The sequence below is a fragment of the Poromitra crassiceps genome (assembly GCF_964638095.1).
Source record: "Poromitra crassiceps genome assembly, chromosome: 5".
In the NCBI taxonomy this organism is placed as follows: Eukaryota; Metazoa; Chordata; class Actinopteri; order Beryciformes; family Melamphaidae; genus Poromitra; species Poromitra crassiceps.
This window is the reverse complement of record NC_139642.1, coordinates 17251919-17272932: the sequence shown is the minus strand read 5'-3', so window position 1 is coordinate 17272932 and position 21014 is coordinate 17251919. Positions and strand designations below refer to the sequence as shown.

At 44.1% G+C, this 21014-nt stretch overlaps 1 protein-coding gene across 1 annotated transcript; it reads right to left on the bottom strand.

Annotated features, from left to right (window-relative positions):
• Positions 1-326: 326 nt before the first annotated feature.
• On the bottom strand, positions 327-21014 carry LOC310776350 (arf-GAP with coiled-coil, ANK repeat and PH domain-containing protein 2; the record flags this gene model as incomplete). The annotated part of the gene is made up of 22 exons (XM_083636546.1): positions 327-508; positions 2558-2619; positions 2816-2926; positions 3143-3252; positions 3774-3928; positions 4782-4852; positions 5707-5801; positions 6758-6827; positions 7587-7780; positions 8962-9073; positions 9773-9873; positions 10276-10327; positions 10708-10811; positions 12059-12133; positions 14624-14719; positions 14865-14909; positions 15466-15649; positions 17382-17440; positions 18815-18868; positions 19209-19328; positions 19429-19482; positions 20958-21014. 22 exons carry the CDS (start codon positions 21012-21014, stop codon positions 327-329), a joined length of 2163 nt encoding a protein of 720 aa, XP_083492672.1.

Below are 21014 nucleotides of genomic sequence, written 5' to 3'. Positions count from 1 at the left end.
GCTATATTTAGAATCAGGAAAGACCATATAGCATTTCACTTTAACCAAAAATATAAAACAGATTTTTCAACGTTTTTATTTTTCAGAGGTGCAGCCGCTTCTATAAGTGGTCTCTCCTGATTCTAAATATAGCCGAAACGCTGCTTTCCATCAAGTAAAACAATTTTGATCTTATGGAATGTAGATGGGAAAATGAATGGCGGATGCAATCCCTTGGTTCGTAGGCTGAACACAGAAGAGGGCGTGAGTTTGGCGACACCTCAGTGGTATTCCAGAGGTTTTACTGTCACCACGAGACTCTGTGGTGCGACGGGCTTCTGTTACTCTCAAGTCTTTTCATCAGCGTGTCGGCTGTTCACCATTCTCCCTCCCTCCCCCTTTCCTCCTCCCCCCTCCCCCTCCCCCTCCTCTCCTCCTCGGCTGAACGTGCGCCGGCTCAGCCTGTCGGGGTCGTGGGACGCCATGTCGCTGAAGTCACGGAAGATGTCCTGAAATGTCTCGTCATCACCTGGAATGACAGACCATTTACAGTTACTGCTAAATACACAGGAACACCACAATCTACACCCCAGTCACTTGTGTTTTAGTTGCGTTTTAACCTAGCGGCAACCTCCGGGGCTGAAAAAAGAAGCCAACACGGAAGTGCCAAAAACTGCATTTCCTCGAAAGGCCACTTAAGGCTGACTGCAAAAGTGAGTCAATCCCCATAGACCCCGCATGTTAAATCAGAAATAAACATGTTTACAGCCTGGTTCAAAACAAACGAAACAAAAGGTGTTGGTCTCTATAGCAAATTTGCCCGTTCATGACAACTGAACTGTTATATAACTCATTTATACGATGTATAGCTGCAAAAATAAGTGATTGTATAGAAGTCAAATGGAAAATTATGCGACTTCTTGATTTATGACATCAGTAAAGACTTTACTAATGACTTCATGGTTTCAATTTAATTCTAGTTTCAAGTCTTCTTCAAAACAGCATGTTTGTTTTGTAAATGATGGTCCCATTTAGAGTCAAATAGACGACAAAGCAGACTCTGCTTTGTGATAGACCCTTCTCACGGGGGCCATTTTGTGTCGAAAAGGCAGAATAAACACAGGTGCGAGCAAAACACTAATGAGGGTTTCCACATTCCAATCATGGAAGTTGGAAACCCTCATTAGTGTTTTGCTTGCACCTGTGTTTATTCTGCCTTTTCGACACAAAATGGCCCCCGTGAGAAGGGTCTATTGTGCTGAGGCTCTTCTTGTCCAAATATGGCCCCCTTGTGGTCACTGAGACACACAGCAGAGAAACTATGAGCAGACTTATCTCTACTTCTAGAGCAGCCATTCCCAACCTGTGGGCCCTTTTATGTATGTATGAGAATGCATTCCTCCATTGTTGAATGATACGTAAGGGTTAATGCACGACGAGGTGTCCATTATCAGAAATTATTGGACGACGTGGAGGCGTGAACCGTCCGAGGCGAAGCCAGGTATGTTTTATGCAAGGACGTCTATCAGTGTGTTGCTGTTAACTGCCCATTTCGTTGTTTTCTTTTTGTTGATCTCTTTTCCTCTTCGACTTGATTTGTATCAGTGATAAGAGGCAGCGCGCGCTCTCCCAGAGCGCCTGGCTGCTGCTTGCTGCAAGTTGTAAACAGAGGGTTTGACAGTTGACAGCCCGGCTTCTGTCAGCTGACCAGAACGAAAATCAGATTTCTAAATAGCAGTTATTTTAATAAACTGAGCACTCAGGGGTAATCTAAATAGTTACTTTGACCGACTACATTTTTTTCTAAACTTATAAAAGTGCCATATTAAGCGTTGGTACGGTGGTATAGAGCTCAAACGGCTCTGTCGTGATCCTGGCACATTGATATGAACAGTGAACAGACCATTTAGCTAGGTGTACATTATCACAAATTAATGGACACCTTGCAGCCAATCAGAATCGAGTATTCACCCAGACCATGGTATAACGTTACTTAATTTGTAATCAACTATTCATTAATTAGCCTATTGCAGACATCCCCTCACTTTTAGTTTCTGCTTTCTGTGTGGTGCTGATGGACAGCTCCTCCAGCTATTGTAAAAAAATGACACATGATTTGACCTCCGTACTGTTTACGGTCGGCTGTGAACATTTTTGAGATTTTCAAGAGTGTGTTTTTTGTTTTTGTTAGCTTAGGACAGGGGTTCCCAGACTTTTCAGACCAAGTACCACTACAGTATACAGTATGCAGCAGTAAGCAGCCAGGCATGAAGTCAATGCAAGTTGTGGGGGGGGGGGCAGGGCAGCGGCGGACAAACGAGAGCAGGGCGTGGACAAAACAGAGTGCTTCTGGTGTGAATGTCAAGGCTCCTGCTAGAAGCTTCAGTGAAGCACTGCTTCTGAGATGTCTATGGTGTGAACCAAGGGTGAGCCCTGGTTCACACCGTATGGTGTGTTCGGGCTGTTTGGCTATATCAGACGGTTTCTTGTTTAAATGTTCTACGTCTATGCATCTGTCCCTATTGAAATAAACATTGAAATGAAATTGAAATCTGCTTTTCCACAGAGCTGTTCTTACCCATGGATCCAAAGAATCCCTCAGAGTCTCTCATCTCCTCGTTCATCCTGGCCATCCGCAGTCTGAGACACAAAGTCAACATCACACAATGCTGCGGATACATTCTCCGATTAATTATTCCTATTATACTTTCATTATGACACAATTTAGTTGTATTTTAGAACTACATTATTAGAACACAACTTTAACTCAAAAGTAAAACCAAAATTCCCTCAAATCCCAAATTCAGCTTCTGAAACATAGATTTTTTTTACTCACAGCGTGACGATGTCGGCATTGGCCATTTCCACGGCGATGGCCAACGGGTCCTGTCCTCTCTCGTCTACAGCATACTGATTGGCTCCTCTCTTCAGGAGCAGACACACCTGTCTGCAGCAGCCAATCACAGTTAAAAGAGTATTGATTGATTGTGTTTGTGTGTGTGTAGGGTTGGGGGTAACGGAACGGAATACCTACGTTACTTAACTTGAGTAATCTAATGGAATATGTTACAAATTACATTTTAGGGCACGTACTCAGTCATCTGTAGTGGAATACGTTTTAAAAGTAACCTTCCCAACATGGTGTGTGTGTGTGTGTGTGTACCCGGTGTGTCCTGCGGTGGCAGCAGAGTGCAGCGCTCCTTGTCCTCTCAGGTCTCGGTGGTTGACGTTGGCTCCGTTCTGCAGCAGGAACTCGCAGCCCAGCAGCGACCCCTGCAGGCAGGACAGACACACCTCAGCACTCTGACCATTGGCACTTTTGGCCGTGCCGAGTCAAGTTGACTGGCTGATTTGCGTTTCCATGACCAGTTTAAACCTACAAAAAAGTCCCTTTAGTCCTTAAAAAAAAAAAGATTTATATTTATTTATTTTAAGTATAGTACTTAAAAGAGCCTCAACTACCCATAAAGGAGCCGCATGTGGCTCTAGAGCCTCGGGTTGAGTATCACTGAGGCATCACACGATCACATGTCTCTGCTTTGCTGCTGTGATTGGTCAAAGATTTTGATAACCGACAACTAATCTGTCGGGGTGATAAATAGGGATGGAGAGTCAACTCCAAATGAGTCTCGATTCTTGATTCATTGCGCCAATTCTGAGAATCGATTCTATTAATAAACGTAATCTGAGTGGACTCCAAAATGTGTAATGCATTTGTTCAGATTCAGGCCTATCTAAAGCTGTGTTTAGATTCAGGCCTATCTAAAGCTGTGTTTGAGCTGCAGTGTTTTTACCCCGACGGCGGCTCCTATGAGCGCCGTGCGTCCCTCCTCCTCCGCCACGCTCCCGTTCACCTCCGCCCCCCGGGCCAACGCCGCCGCCATGGCGACCGGGTCTCCTAGCAACGCCGCCTGGTACAGGCTCCGCCCCGCCTCCGCCTTTCCTCGCTCTGGAGAAGGCATCAAAGACACAAAGAGTTAAAAACACATTCAACAAAAACATCCCGTCTCGTGCTGCTGGTATGAAAGGCTCGCACCCGTTACACTGCTGCTAATGTCTGCAGCTTTCACTACACACTAGCAGGAGGTGGCTTGATGGGGGGGGGGTCCGTGTTCTCATTTGTGTCAGTTTAGGGGTCTGAATGAATGAATGAAATTTATTTGGTGATAAAATAAAATAACACAACAGTACATATAGTAATGAAAGAACAGACAATATATCAATCACCGAGGATAAAAAGACAAAAAAGTCCGAGGGCTTATTTCCATTGTGGTCCTCACATAAAACATATAGTAAGACGAGGCATAAAAAACATAAAACACTTAAAACAACTTAAAAGAAACATAAAACAGAGGAGAGCAGGTTACATTAAAGGAACTCAAGATAAAATAAATAGCAGCAGATCAAGCAAATAGCAGCAGGGCAATGTATCACTTGTAAAAAAATAATAAAAAAAAAATAATAATAATTGTCCTTTGACAACATTTAAGCAGAAGCCTTTAGATCAGAATGGCTTTAAGAGCACGAAACAGAACATTCAGCGGGATGTCCAGACTGGTGACTGGTAGTGTTTATATATATATTATGACTGTTATTTCACCTCATACAATACTCATTTTACGCACAGAGGTATAAAGAAGAATCATTATGATTACATATTACATCATTTAGCAAACGCTGTTGTGCAAAACAACTTACAATAGTACAAATCCTGCTAAAACGAAATATCTTAGTAATTTAGAGATGACATGACTGAGATGAGTGACTTTGTTGTAGCGGTGCGACTGGCTGAGCAGACTTACGGGTGTCGTCTCTGTCCTGGACGAATCTCTTCTCCACGTATTTCTCTTTGATCCACGTCTCTTTCTCCGGGCTGAGAGGGAGAGAGAACCACAGCATCAGCCAAACGTTAGGGGTCACATAGACACGTCGACGTTACTACCACCAGTCGACGCTCTACGGCATACATGGGCAAACTACGGCCCGCGGGCCGGATGCGAGAAAGAGCGTAGAGTCTACGCTCTTTCTCGCTATCAAGAGTACTTTTATTGTTTTGCGAGCAGCGCCCATTGTACGGATGTGCAGGGATCAGCTGGGGTGTGTTCACAATGAAAACAGTGTGCACCGTTTTGCTACGGTGCATGATGCTAAGCACCAGCGTTTCAATCAACATTTAACTGCAGGGTGTCCAGAGTGGGTCTGAGTGTAAGAAAGGCAGTGGAGGGTACAGTTATCTTACCGGGGGGTGTCTGGAGTGGGTCTGAGTGTAAGAAAGGCAGTGGAGGGTACAGTTATCTTACCGGGGGGTGTCCGGAGTGGGTCTGAGTGTAAGAAAGGCAGTGGAGGGTACAGTTATCTTACCGGGGGGTGTCCGGAGTGGGTCTGAGTGTAAGAAAGGCAGTGGAGGGTACAGTTATCTTACCGGGGGGTGTCCGGAGTGGGTCTGAGTGTAAGAAAGGCAGTGGAGGGTACAGTTATCTTACCGGGGGGTGTCCGGAGTGGGTCTGAGTGTAAGAAAGGCAGTGGAGGGTACAGTTATCTTACCGGGGGGTGTCCGGAGTGGGTCTGAGTGTAAGAAAGGCAGTGGAGGGTACAGTTATCTTAAAGGGGGGTGTCCGGAGTGGGTCTGAGTGTAAGAAAGGCAGTGGAGGGTACAGTTATCTTACCGGGGGGTGTCCGGAGTGGGTCTGAGTGTAAGAAAGGCAGTGGAGGGTACAGTTATCTTACCGGGGGGTGTCCGGAGTGGGTCTGACTCGTCCTTCCTCCGGACACTGAGCCTCATAGATCCGGTTGACAACGTCATTTCCCAAAACACACAGCAGCTGAGGAGGAGAGGGAAAGGCAGAGTTATTATAGTTTTGTATTTTTCATTAATTTTTATTTTTTATTTTGTTTTTAATTTAGTTTCAATTCAGTTTAGTTTCCAGAGTGGCTTTTCTCTTCTTTTTTTTTTTTTTTATTAGTTTGAGTATTAGATTTAGTGTTGTTTATTATTATTATTATTATTATTATTATTATAATATTAGGGGCATTTGTCGGGGGCAGATTTAATAAGTTAAGAATAGGTATTACAATAAACATACTGTATGCACCAATGCCTCTTCATGCGTATTAGGTTGACAAATTTGACCACAGTGACAAAGACTAAAAGTAAAGACTATTTCTTCATGTTTTTATTTGATTTTAGTTTTAGTTTTTTTATGTACACCACAGTCAAGTCTCACTCTCCTATATAAACATCCCCATTTCTCGACTCAAGGTTCCTACACATACATAAAAAAAAATAAACTCAATTTTTTCCATCCCTTGATTTGTTTTGAAGATGTTGTTTGGTGTTCAATATGATTTACATATCCCTCTATCTGAACATTATTCTGATCATAAACACAAACTATGGACTCAAAGTGACTCTACAACAACATCAAAGCTTTCTGTGTGTGTCAGACTTGAACCTTAACATCTGCCTTCTTTTTTTCCAAATCCTCAAACTATTAAAGAAGACCTGGAAATGAGCAAATTACTTTTTTTGATACTTTTCCAGACCTGCTGCCTAGGAACCCTGTCTACTACTGCTGTGCTATTTTTGTGGTTTTACTTAGTTTAACTTTTACATCATTTATTGTTATGTCTCTCCTTGATTCTTTTAATATAGTATCATTGCTGAAAAGTGTACTGAGACACCATGGTGGTGTGATGTTGGTTTTTAAACATTCTTGACATTAAGAACACCTTTACTAACTGACTTCGACCCACTCCTGTGTTAGCGTGTCTGTGCTACCTTGAGCTGCTCTGCCTCCCAGGAGTCCAGAGTGAGAGAGCGCACTTTGGACACATGGACGCCCAGACTCCTGCAAGCATGTCATCACACATTGAACACTATGACATCACGTCATGTGACTGTAACATTCTGACATCACACAACAACACCTTCACACAACGTCACTTTCACATCGGAGACAGGCTACAACATAAAACGGAAATGCAGGAAGTAGTGCGGTGCTGGTTAAACCCAGCCTCTACGTGACCTCTACGTGACCTCTATGTAGTAATCAGTCATAGCCTGTGACGTCACACTGAAGGCTGGGTTTAGCCAGGCTAGCACCACATGGCCACAGTGCAGATTTCAGCTAAAAGCAGGGCGTATAGGATGTCTTTTCCAGTCAACTTGGCATCTCAGGGCTTGTGGAGACTTGGATTATGCCAGGTGAACAGTATGGAGTCATTCTATGTGTTGTTGTTTTGAATGTTTTTGCTCGTGACCCTGTTCACACTGAGCTCTACTTGTCTGACGCGTTTCTCCAAACTGGGACCGTGCCGGCTGCATTCTACTGCATGTAGGACACTGACTGTCAGCAAGTACCTCATACTAACCCACGTGAAAAAATCTGAACTATCCCTTTAAAACACTTTATATAAAGATTTTCTCTTTCGGAACCAGAGCTGCGAAAAAGTTGAGCTCTATAGATAGTTTGAAACCGAGCTTATTTCCTGTCAACTATTGTATTAGCAAACACTGCAACAGGAAGTAAAGCTAGGTGCAATTTAGAATGTTTATGTTGTCAAGTTAAAAGCGAGCTAAACATGGGCAGGGTGAGGGACAGGGTCACCTGTGGATGCCAGAGCACTCGATGCACATGGTGATGCCCAGGTTGAGGGAGGCCCAGCGAGGCTCGTCCTCCCCGCAGTCGCAGCAGCGCTGGTTTCCCGGGCCGGACAGGGCCACGCCCAGGGCGGGGGGTCTGCCCGGGGTCTGGCCGGGCTGGGGGTCCCCGCCCGACGGGGGCTGGGGAGGGGCTTTAGGCTGGAGACACAGAGGGGCGTGTGATAGAGAGCCAAAGTGGAACGTCACTTCCCGCTTCAGCACTGTACCAGAGATTTTCATCCGCCATTTATTTTCCCATAGACATTTTGTAAAATGCTTATAAAAATAGTTTTACGTGTTCAAACCAAACGGTTCACATATATTTAGACACAGGAGAGATGGCATAACGTTTCACTGGGACCAAAACGTTAAAAAATGCGGATTTAAAGAACATATTTTTTCGATGTTGTTTTTTAAAGTTTTGGTCCGAGTGAAATCTCTCTCGATTCTAAATATAGCTGAACCGTTTGGTTTGACCAAGTAAAACTCTTTTTCTAAGCATTTTACTAAATGTCTATGGGAAAATAAATTGCGGAAGAAAATCTCTGGTACAGTGCTGAAGCAGGAAGTGACATTCACTTTGCCTCTCTATGGGACAAATTGGTATTATTGGGGTAGGGCCATATATGGTATTATACAATATTATATCGGGGTTCCCACACCTTCTTAAACATCAAATTGAAAGACATTCCAGGTCCAATTCCCACACGGCCTCGTTTTGAGACACGGATCAAAGTTCATGACTGTTACGACACTGAGAATGTTTACGCTGAGGACTAGCAGGCTTTACAGAAGCTCACAGACGACTATTAAAAAGAGAGAGGCTTGAATGCATCAACACTTCTCAACTGTGCTGTGTTACACATTGAACATCAAATTTATGTTCTCGCACAAAATACATCAATTCAAGCACTTTCAATGACCCATGTTATTTTATGTCTATTTTCAAAAACTTTCAAGGCCTTAATCCCTTAAACCCTCCCCTTCCAAATTCATAACTTAATAAGGACCTGTGGGAACCCTGTGTATTATATGATACAGTGATGTGAGACGTCTAGATATGTCATCTCAGTCTAACTGGAACCTCCCACTGACAGCTGCAAAACCACACACTGATGTTTTTTAAATTGACTGTTTTAATAATGCACAGTGCACACACACACACACACACACACGTCATTATTCTATCATCGTCATTCACTGTGCATACTTTTTCTATCAATTGTTTTATGTATTTTGAAGTTTCATTTCTTTTTCCTTAGCTGTTGTAAAGTGTCCTTTGAGCACCATGTGAAGCTCTTACACGCGTAGTGACTTCCTGTGTGGGCGGAGAGACTGACCTGCGGCTGCTGAGACTCCACCCTCTCTCTGTAGGCCAGGTCGATGCTGCCCTGCACCGCGCTCAGCCACGCCTGACGCAACACCTCAGAGTCTGCCTGCAGATCACAGCACCTGACACACACACACACACACACAGTAAACACACACCCAGTAAACACACACACCAAACACACACACACACACACACACACACACACACACACCCAGTAAACACACACACACACACACACACACACACACACACACACACACACACACACACACACACCCCAAACACACACACACACACACACACATAAAAAAGACACATACACACACCCATTCACATATACAGTAAACACACACACACCCCAAACACACACACACACCCCAAACACACACACACACACACACACACACACACACACACACACACACACACACACACACACACACACATACACACACACACACACACATCACATACAGTAGCATAAGCCAATGAAGTTACAATAACCACCATTCATATGTAAACATGTAATAATTTATGACAAAATGTGGGGAATTTATTCCATATTGTGTCCAAACTATGTATTACAAAATGAAAATTAAATTGTATGACATGTTGTCTTGTTATTACGATACATCATGTGTGGTTACAGTTGTTTAAATCAGTGCTGACCAATTTGGGGCCCGCGGGCCAAGTTTGGCGCTCTGTTTGTTTTGGCCCGCCACGGATTTGGAAAAAAAATGTTTTTTTCTTTTCTTTTCTTTTTCTTCTGTGTCACACTGTCTGTGTGTCACACTGTGTCTGTCTGTGTGGTGTCTTACTTCTGGACGGACAGCAGCTGGAAGCAGAAGCGGCGCTCGATGTGCTCCAGAGGTTTGACGGCACACAGCCTGAGATCCTCAAACACAACCAGAGGCTCCTCCTGCAACACAAACATCATGTGCCACGTTACCCTGCATAGCTGCTCCACACACACACACACACACACGCACACACACATGCACACACACACATGCACACACACACGCACACGCACACGCACACACACACACTCCACACCCAGCTGCACCGCACACACACACACGCACACGCACACGCACACGCACACACACACACACACACCACACCTAGCTGCACCACACACACACACACACACACACACACACACACACACACACACACACACACACTCCACACCCAGCTGCACCACACACACACACACACACAGCATTTTGGGATGAAACCCTTTCACTGTTAAATGTTTTATAATCTTAATGGTTGAATTGAAATTGCTCAGTTGCTGTAACAAAATGATGACTCTCACCTTATGAGACTTTCTGTAAAAAAGCTGGTTGTCTCTGATGGAAAACCAGCATCTGAAACAAGAACATGGGGATTGAGCTCCATGTGGAGAGTCTTTTTAATCTTCTCTTGTATATAACAGGAGGAAATAAATGGCAATCCACCAAATCCAAACATAAACAAAGCCTCCGTCTCACAGCAGTAGTATGGTCGATGCTAGAATGGATCGTCCAGAGGGACACGAGGAGTGGTTAGGGTTAGGTCCCTCCGGCCGATCCATTGTAGCATCAACCCAGTAGTATTGCTAGTTCTAGTGTTTCTCCACATTAAGACTACATTTCCCATCAGCCCCGGCGCTTCCTTTCTAATACTGACTGATTTGTCACAGACCCGCACAGAACCATGGTCGTATCTCCCCTTTACCAGTGGAAACCATCAGAACGCGTCTCTGCACCTCTTCCAGGTTTTGCTTTTCCTCCTGGAGCGCTTGAAGAGGTAACCCTGGATGATGTCATCACTGCCTGGACACGGACTGACGACTGGCTCTCCCGACGCATCCTACACACACACACACACACACACACACACACACACGCCGCGCACACACACACACACGCCGCGCACACACACACACACACACACACACACACACCAAGTCTCTGCGTTGGTTCTGACTGAACACAGACATTCAGGATACTCGTCGAATGTCAGAAATCCCAGATCATCCTCCTCGTCAAAATCAAATCAGTTGTTCCTCTGCTCAAATGTATTTAATTGGCGGTGACAGTTATTCCACACATCATTGCTTCTAGTATGAAAAGCTTGGGTGGGAATCCCTAACAGTAACCACGGTTTCTCTTTAAGAAAGCTAGGTATGCTGAAATGGCAGCAGAGGCAGAGCAGCGAGGTTGGAGGGCTCGAGTGCGGCCTGTAGAGGTGGGCTGCCGTGGTTTTGTGGCAAAGTCCGTTATTGCCTTACTAACTGAGTTGGGCATTCGGGGACGGAGCCTGAAGCTTACGGTTAGCAACATGTCTCAGGCAGCAGAACGAGCAAGTGAATGGCTGTGGATAAGGAGGAAACATGCTAGCCGGGGAGCTCGCTAAGGTCAGATTGACTGATTGCTTTTGTTGGTCGGTCATGATTGACGGTCCGCATCAACAGGGCTGAATCATTGACAGTGGTGGTGTAGTTAGGAATGTCATACCGAACCGACCTGGATAGCTAGGCTTAGATAGTGAGGTAATATGCAGTTGTGTGGTGGTAGCATGGAGGGGGAGTTTCCAGGACGCTGGATTACACGTTAAGCCTTCTTGAGGTGTCGTGGGCCTAACTTAACGAAACGTCGGTGAAGGAAGGTGCCCACTTGAAAACCCCAATGACATGCTTCATACTGCTGTTGGCTAGGGTAGGTAACTGGTGATTTGTGTCTTGTTTATTAGTTTGTTAGCTTGTTTTATTCTGGATTGGGCTTCTAAATGTGTTTTTCCTCGGATTTTGGCACAAGGGATAGTAACATCTTGTCCTGTGTATTTATTAATATTTATCAAGCCCTTATTTGCAACTTACCTCTTTGTTAAATTGGTCCTATAGTCACTATTCAACTCGTTCAAGTGATTAGCTAATGCTGGAGGTACCATGTACATAACACTGAATTTGGGAAAATTTGGGACAAATGTAATGGAATTCCCTTCCTAGGTTTTGTACGTTTCTTCCTGAAAGACAGACAAACTAACGAGGTGAAGGTGATGGTGAACACAGGTAAACATAAACATTACAAAAGGTTTGACAGATGAGTGGTACTTACTCTCTGCTGGACCAGCAGGTGTGCGTTCTCTAGATCTTTCCTCTTAGCTGCACAGTCTACGGAGAGCTGGGACAGCTGCCATGACAACACACCAAAACAGTTTACCATCCGCACCAGTTAACACTTTACCATCAACACCAGGTAACACTTTACCATCCACACCAGTTAACACTTTACCATCCACACCAGGTAACACTTTACCATCCACACCAGGTAACACTTTACCATCCACACCAGGTATCACTTTACCATCCACACCAGGTAACACTTTACCATCCACACCAGGTAACACTTTACCATCCACACCAGGTAACACTTTACCATCCACACCAGGTAACACTTTACCATCCACACCAGGTAACACTTTACCATCCACACCAGTTAACACTTTACCATCCACACCAGGTAACACTTTACCATCCACACCAGGTAACACTTTACCATCCACACCAGGTAACACTTTACCATCCACACCAGGTATCACTTTACCATCCACACCAGGTATCACTTTACCATCCACACCAGGTATCACTTTACCATCCACACCAGGTAACACTTTACCATCCACACCAGGTAACACTTTACCATCCACACCAGGTAACACTTTACCATCCACACCAGGTAACACTTTACCATCCACACCAGGTAACACTTTACCATCCACACCAGGTATCACTTTACCATCCACCCCAGTTAACACTTTACCATCCACACCAGGTAACACTTTACCATCCACACCAGGTAACACTTTACCATCCACACCAGGTAACACTTTACCATCCACACCAGGTAACACTTTACCATCCACACCAGTTAACACTTTACCATCCACACCAGGTAACACTTTACCATCCACACCAGGTAACACTTTACCATCCACACCAGGTAACACTTTACCATCCACACCAGGTAACACTTTACCATCCACACCAGGTAACACTTTACCATCCACCCCAGTTAACACTTTACCATCCACACCAGGTAACACTTTACCATCCACACCAGGTAACACTTTACCATCCACACCAGGTAACACTTTACCATCCACACCAGGTAACACTTTACCATCCACACCAGGTAACACTTTACCATCCACACCAGGTATCACTTTACCATCCACACCAGGTATCACTTTACCATCCACACCAGGTAACAGTAAACATAGGGTTCAAACTTGGTTCAGATGGCACTTGTGCCTCCTGTAGCAATTTAGTAGATTTGGGTTATTTTGGTTAATTTTTTTTCTTTTTTTTCTGATTTCCCCCCTATTTTTCTCCCCAATTGTACTTGGCCAATTTCCCCCCTGCTGCCCCGGTCGCTGCTCCACCCTCTGCCGATCTGGAGAGAGCCGTAGACTAGCGCCATGCTTCCACCGACACATGCGCAATTGCCGACTGCTTCTTTTCACCTGACAGCAGAGAGCTTCACCGGCAGGATGTAGCACGTGGGAGGATCACGCTATTCCCACCAGTTCCCTCCCCCCCGAACAGGCGCCCCGACTGACCAGCTAGTGCAGCGACCAGCACAAATACCCTCAATCCAGCTTCCATCGTTCATTTTCTCATTGTCTATATGATATAATAAGCCCCTGCGTGTCGGAAAATAAGCTATTTACAGGACGTAAATACAAGCATTTCACATGCCCCGTTTTCAGGTCGCAGTTCATGACAAATGATCGTTTCAGTGCATGGGAATCAAACCAGACTTATCAGGGTGACTTAAAAATCATATTTAAAGCTGGAAATAAGTGAAAAAGCAGAATTATTTTATCCCCATTCCAGTTAGCAGAGGGCTAACCCGGAGGTTTCTGATGCACATGCTCAGTCCATTCAAAAGGCCAGGATGTTGCACCAGACACACCAGATTACAAACTCCAGTCTACTGTGGAATACAGAGAGTTATTGTGGTGCTGGTAGTGCTTGAATGTAATGGATGTTCACTTATATGTTAAAGTTCTGCAGTATTCACCTTATGTAGCCAAAAAAAAAAAAAAAAAAAATGGCTGGCTGCTCCAATATCATCTAACTCTGAATTAACTAATAATTTAGCCAATTGTATGTAACATACCAAATAAAAGCAAACGGCAATGTCTGAGAATGCAACGCCATGTAACTGGCTCGTTAAGTCTCGCATTCCAGGGAATTACGTTAACGTCTGCAGGTCTTATTGACGTAAGTGGCTCGAGCGCTCGGAGGAGAGAAAACTATCTGAAGCTTTCTTTGTTGGAGTCCAGGTATGTTTTACAAGAAAGTACTCGTCATTGTCCACGATAACGTTATCTGACCTGGCTAACAGTGGATACTCGCTTGCTTGCTGTGTACCGAGCTCAAAGTATTAGGCTACGTTCTTTGTTTTACCCCCTGCACTGTCCGCTGCAAAAACAACTCTCTTCTTCATGACGTTCTTTTGTATTTCGCGCCGTGACCGCCGGAAGTGTTAACACAAGCCGGAAGAATTTGGCCCACCCCTGCGTCTGAACATAAGGTGATTAGCTTTGATATTCTTTGAGTCGCAGATGGGTGGAGTTTGGTAGGAAGGACTATACACTGAGAAGTCTGCTCTGACCTGAGCTGCCATCGTCTTCATGGTTGGCTCTAGGTCTCTCAGCAGGTCGAAGCCTTGGTGGAAGAAGGTGAACTGAGCGTGGAAGTAGGAGAACACCTGACGACACAGACAGGAACTCTCAAGAACAAATAGGCTGGACCACAACTACTGCTGCTGCTATACCATCAGATTGATCATAATAGATGCAGTAGAATACCAAGATACATTCACGTTCTAGAGAGCAGCTTGCAGTCCAACTCACAGAGTTTAAGATGTCAATCTTCTGCTGAGTCTTGAAGGTATTAAGCTGAAAGAACAATGGAAAGAATATCTATGTTAGTGTTGGATAATGACGTATGCAACAAAGAATGTGAGTGTTACTCACATTACCTACACATTTTCACTTTGAGGTATTTCGCTGGTGCTCTGATCTTATCCAGAGAGACCTCCAGTGAGATCAACAGCTGAAGAAGCTTCCATTGCTCAGGCATCAACATTCCAAGTAGTGATGGGACGATATATCAGAATTCATTATATTGTGATACATGAACATGAAGGTGATATCAGCTTCATGTTATTCTTCTGTAGTCATCTCTGACGAGACTCTTGACCATCACAGTTCCACAAGCTCTCCATCCAAATGATATTACTAACGCAACGTTACTTTTAATAAAGAGTCAAAACCATCTTGGTAACGTAACTAGTTGCTATTTAGGGCAAGTAACAAAGTCAATTCACTAGTTTGTTTACAAAAGGAACTTTCCCCAACACTGTTTTCAGAGTCATTTGTAGCATTTGCTTGTGATTCTCCTGACATGGGAAAGTGTGGCAGCTCCCCGGGTCACTGGGACAGGCGGCGTTACCTGCAGGCAGTAGTCCAGGGCGAAGTGCTGGTGGCACTTGCGCGTGGCGAGCAGCAGGTGGCTCTCTCGCTCTGCCTCGCTCGCTTTGTGCCGAGAGACCTGAGCGCTCCTCTGCCCCGCCGCGTCCACATCCTCCCCGATGCGCACCAACTCACGACGCGTCTCCGCCAGCTGGGGCAGGAACCTCACACACACAACACACACACACACACACACACACACACACACACACACACAACACACACACACACACAACACACACAAACACACACAACACACACAACACACACACAACACAACACAACACAACACACACACACACACACACACACACACAGTTTCTTCATCATCATTACATTCCCTTCCTCTCTCTCTGCTTCCTGCTGCTCATCTCCTCATACCTGACATACAAGTTATTTTCTATTCACATTATTCTAAATTATACAACAGTTAGTTCCAGCCGAGCAATTTGATTGGACAGAGGCCTTCCACGAGTGCTGATATACAGTGATATACAGCACTGTCTGGACGCTTCACAGTATGTATCCCTCCGCCTCACAGCTGTTCTAATGTAACCAGTTAGTTAGTTCACAGTGTTTTTCTGTGCGCACCTAGTAGGGACAACGATATGGATACATTTGGGTTTAATTATGAACGGTAAGCTGAAATAGTCTGTGCCAGAGCCGTATAGATAGAAGAGTCCCGACATCTCCATTCACTCCAATGGACCAGTTTTTTACTCTCAAGAGTTCCAGGAAGTAAGGTCCTGGATTAAGCAGCACTGTCAAGTTGCAGCAAAATAGACTGTTTGTGTTGTACTCTGAAAGGGTTTTTCATCCCTTGAATCAAATTGTACATTATCAGCTTTATTTTAGCATGCAAAAGTAGCCGCGAAACCCATTCCTGGCTGTTCATTGGCTAATGAGTCTCGCATTTTGGTCCTCCGCTGACGCCACTCTCTCTCTAGACTCTAGAGCATACATGGGCAACATGGGCGCCCCCTGTGTGGCCCGCGATGGAATTGCAAAAAAAAAAAAAAAAAATTTACAGTGCACTTGAACGCAACATGCAATATACCCGCTGAATAAGTGTCCAAATGTTCATGTCATTCTGGGCAATACTCTTCTGTTATAGCATTTCAGTCTGAAATATGGAATATCTTTCAATAATATTTATGACTAAAAGGCTAAAAGTAATCTCATGTGTAAGAAATGACTGTTCTACATTGAAGTAGAAATTTAAATAATTAACTTGTTGGTTTTGGATTTATTTAGCTTCAAGAGTGCATTTTTGTTCTTGTGTGACCCTCAACACAGGCTTTGAGAATCCCGGGCCACTTACTGATACATAGGAGTGAGTGAGGAAAAGGATCAAATATTGGTGGTTAAGACTGAATAATGACATCACAATTGTTAATTTAAAATGAGTTATTCCTCTAAACCTGGCTTCAAATGCCCCAAATTTTTCGTGCTGGCGCCGTTCAGCCCTCAGCAAAATCTGGTAGCGAGGACATTTTTTTGTGGCCCTCTCTATCATCAAAGTTGCCCATCCATGGGTTACGGCATGACAATATTTGTTCGGCCCCCGGCAACAATCTGGGTTTCTCATGTGGCCCCCCATGAAAAATAGTTGCCCACCCCTGCTCTAGAGAGTGTCCTCCGAGTCTAGAGGACACTAGTCTGTGCTAAAAACTCAAAATAGCTGGCGTTAGCTTAGTTAGCTTGCAGTCGGGAGACAGCTTACCTGTTGCCTGGCAACACTTGGTAGTGCAATCCTAAGGGAACTGTTTTTGTTGGCCGAGAGAGACAAATAAAAGGCACAAAGTGTGTGTGTGTGTGTGTGTGTGTGTGTGTGTGTGTGTGTGTGTGTGTGTGTGTGTGTGTGTGTGTGTGTGTGTGTGTGTGTGTTGAACCTACTGGGTGAACAGGTTGGTGAGCTGGTGGCTAATGGCTCTCTGAGTCTGATCAAGCAGCATCTGAGGAAGAAGAAATTATTACTACTGCAACTGCTCTTCCTATAGTGGAGCAGATGAAAGAAAAATCGTTTCACAAATACTCCTTGGGGATTGTTATTTTGATCAAACCTATTAGCCATACAAAATTGCCCAATATGACTGATCTTATGAACGATCTGAATGATCAAACCATATATTTATGACCGCAGAGAAGCCAGATTTATTCCACGCAAATTTAAAAAAATGGCTGCCATGTCTGCCATTTTCTTTACCATAACATTTCATTCATCAAGGAAAGGCCCCCGAAAGCACCAAGGCAGCGGTAAACAAAACATCCATGTGGTTAAACGAGATGGGACGCCTCGAATTCTTGGTCCATATACAGTAAGGTGAATGATGTCACCAGAACGAGTAGGAGATTCCTCTCCGCTGATGGTCAGAAAAGACAGGTTCGTATTTCCCCCCGGTGACGAGGCCAATCCAGTCGTGATCGTCATGATCTAAAGTTAAAGCTAACAGTAGTAGCCTAGTAGGCTACATGAGGGAGTCAAGTGCCGGACATGTGATCTGCAAAAGCGGGGAGGTTTACCTGGACTGCAACGATCGCACGGACGGCAGCTCGCACGACACTGCTTCATTTAAAAGTCAATATAGCGTGTGAAATGTCGGGATCTCTAAATAGCAGGAAATAATTTGCTGGGATGGATGGCGGGCGGATGGTTTATGCATACTTACATACGGATTAGGACGATGGCATAAAAGCTCATCTGCGCATCTACTGTGTTAATATTGACTTTTTAATTAGCTCTGACTCTGAATGGTTGCTCCTTCAATTCAGATTCATATTGAAATGGTCTCTAAGAGAGAGTGATGTTGCCTGACAATAATAAGCAGTTGTCAATTCATGATACTTTCTCCTCTCTTAACTTTAATACTTATTATACAATGTTGTTAGGAATAGCCAAATAAAATAAATAAATAAATAAATAAATAAATAAATAAATAAATAAATAAATAAATAAATAAATAAATAAATAAATAAATAAATAAATAAATAAATAAATAATGCTACATGATAAAAAAGGAGGCTTCAATCGACGCCGTGATCGGTGATATCGGTATCGGAAGATACTGATTCCAGCGATCGGTGATCGCCCCCAAAAATCCTGATCGGAGCAGCCCTACTTACATTATCACTATAACTACCACTCATATTACTGATACGACCACGACCATCTTCATAAATTAGGCCCCACCACTTTAAAGCAAGGGCGATGAAACAGACAATACACAGTGTGTGTGTGTGTGTGTGTGTGTGTGTGTGTGTGTGTGTGTGTGTGTGTGTGTGCGCGGCGTGTGTGTGTGTGTGTGTATGTGTGTGTGTGTACCACTCACAGTGTGGAAGCTGACCATCTCCTGCAGACCCAGGTTGAACTGGTTCAGGCAGTTCTATGATGAAAGAAACAGGACGTTAGGAACAATAATTTAACCAAAGGAAGAAGAATCGGCGAACGGGAAGACAAAAAAAAAGCCGATATTTAGAGAGCAGGGTGGCCGATGGCCGATATATAATGCAGATTTTTTTTTGCATTCGATAAAATACAATTTAAATATAATAATGAATGAGAGTATTCGGGTAAAAAAACAAGTAGCCTATAATTCCATTGTATTTGTTATATTAGATTTTCAATGTGCATGAATGGATATGTATAATAGGTCGACTTCTAATCGTTATATCGGCAAAACATCCAATACAAATCCCTAGTTTTACAACAGGTTTGCTCCATACCGTTATGATGCTGTCCTTCTTGTTGTACATGGACAACTCAGCAAGGCTGGCCAGGAAGAGCTGATTGGCTGTGTTGTATGCTTGTCCCGCCTCCACCATCTTACCACACAGCTTCATCACCTGCTTGGCCAAAGATGCAAATGACAGACCAATAAGCTCTCTTCAGTCAGCACCGTCAGCGTGTGACCAGTAGCAGTACGTGTAGTAGCATTACTTGTACCTTTGTCACCTGTGTCTCCAGCAGAGTGACATCTGTCTCAAACTGCTCCAGAGTCTGTCTGCAGAGACAGAACAACATGAGGACCTACATCACAACACTGACCCAGACCAGCCTTCAGGCAGCTACAGGTGGGCTTCGGTGTGGAAACCAGCGAGAGCAAGCCCGTGATAAGATGTGATAGACAGATGATTCGTCCAATCAACTGCCAGCTATTTTTTGAAAGTGCCTGCCCTTTGAAACGGTTTCCCGAGCAACTCATTCCCAGATGGTCATGTGAAAACAAACTACCTGGCAGTGTCAGGTTAACAAATGTGTGGAGGAAAGGATTCCAAGGACCCGTGGGGACTTTGGAGAGAGAGAGAGAGAGATTTAATTTAAAACATAACTTTGCATGTCAAGAAAGTCACAGTTTGTCGCCAAACTGAAACGTAGGGGTTAGTTTCGTATAAAAACTCGTGGCATGTCGCCGGTCTTCAGCTGTGCCAGTAGAGAAAGTGACGTCACTTAGGCAAGAGTGCGTGTAGTCTTTCTGATTTATAACTTCTAGTACAACAGTTTGGCGACAAACTGCGACTTTCTTGACATGCAAAGTTATGTTTTAAAATGACAGAATTAACGTTGGCACCCCGTGGCACAATTCAAACGGGATCAAAAAAGTAACATTATTCTCCGTCCACCGCCATTCATATTTTTCGCGGCACTGGTAGAGGGAGAAAGCAGGAAGTGACGTTTCACTTTGGCTCTCTATATCACAATATACTTCTTCATATGAGTCGATATGCGCACTCATTCGTAGCTTCACGTGTTCATTTCTAGGTCGCAGCGTGCTAATTTCTAGCATGCTCCGCCTCCGTGCTCAACTGCGTGAGCAATTGTGCACCGCCCCCCCCCTCCCTATTATAGTAGTGAGAATGAGATATTAGTCAATTAGTGTGTTAACGCTATAAAGAATATAAGAAAATATATCAAGAATATAAAGAAAAATTGTAAGAATGCCAATTTATGTAATGATGTCTGCACAAAACATGTCTGAAAAATGAATGTGCCAACTCCAAGTCTATTGCACTCTGCTTGAACGCATTGCACTGAGGGCGCTGCACCGAGTCAGTGACTGACTGATGCTGCAAATAATGCATAGCCTATTGAAAACATCAGAAATGCATTCAAACATATATCCTTGCTATTAAGGCATATTTTATTGCGATCGATGATCATACTGATTTATCACCCATCCCTACCTGTGTATAGTAAGTAACGTACCTGTGAATATTTGTGAACTGCTTTGGCGACATGTATTTGGTCATGCCAATAATAAAACATTTAATTTGAGAGAGAGTGAGAGAGATATATAGAGATAGGGATAGAGAGAGAGAGAGTGAGAGATAGAGAGAGAGTGAGATAGAGAGAGAGTGAGAGATAGAGAGAGTGAGAGAGAGAGAGAGTGAGAGATAGAGAGAGATAGAGATAGAGAGTGAGAGAGTGAGAGATAGAGAGAGATAGAGATAGAGAGAGATATTTGAGAGACCAACCAACCTGAAATCAGGAGAGTCTTTGATGCACTCTTCAAAGTCCAGGGAAGTCTCCAT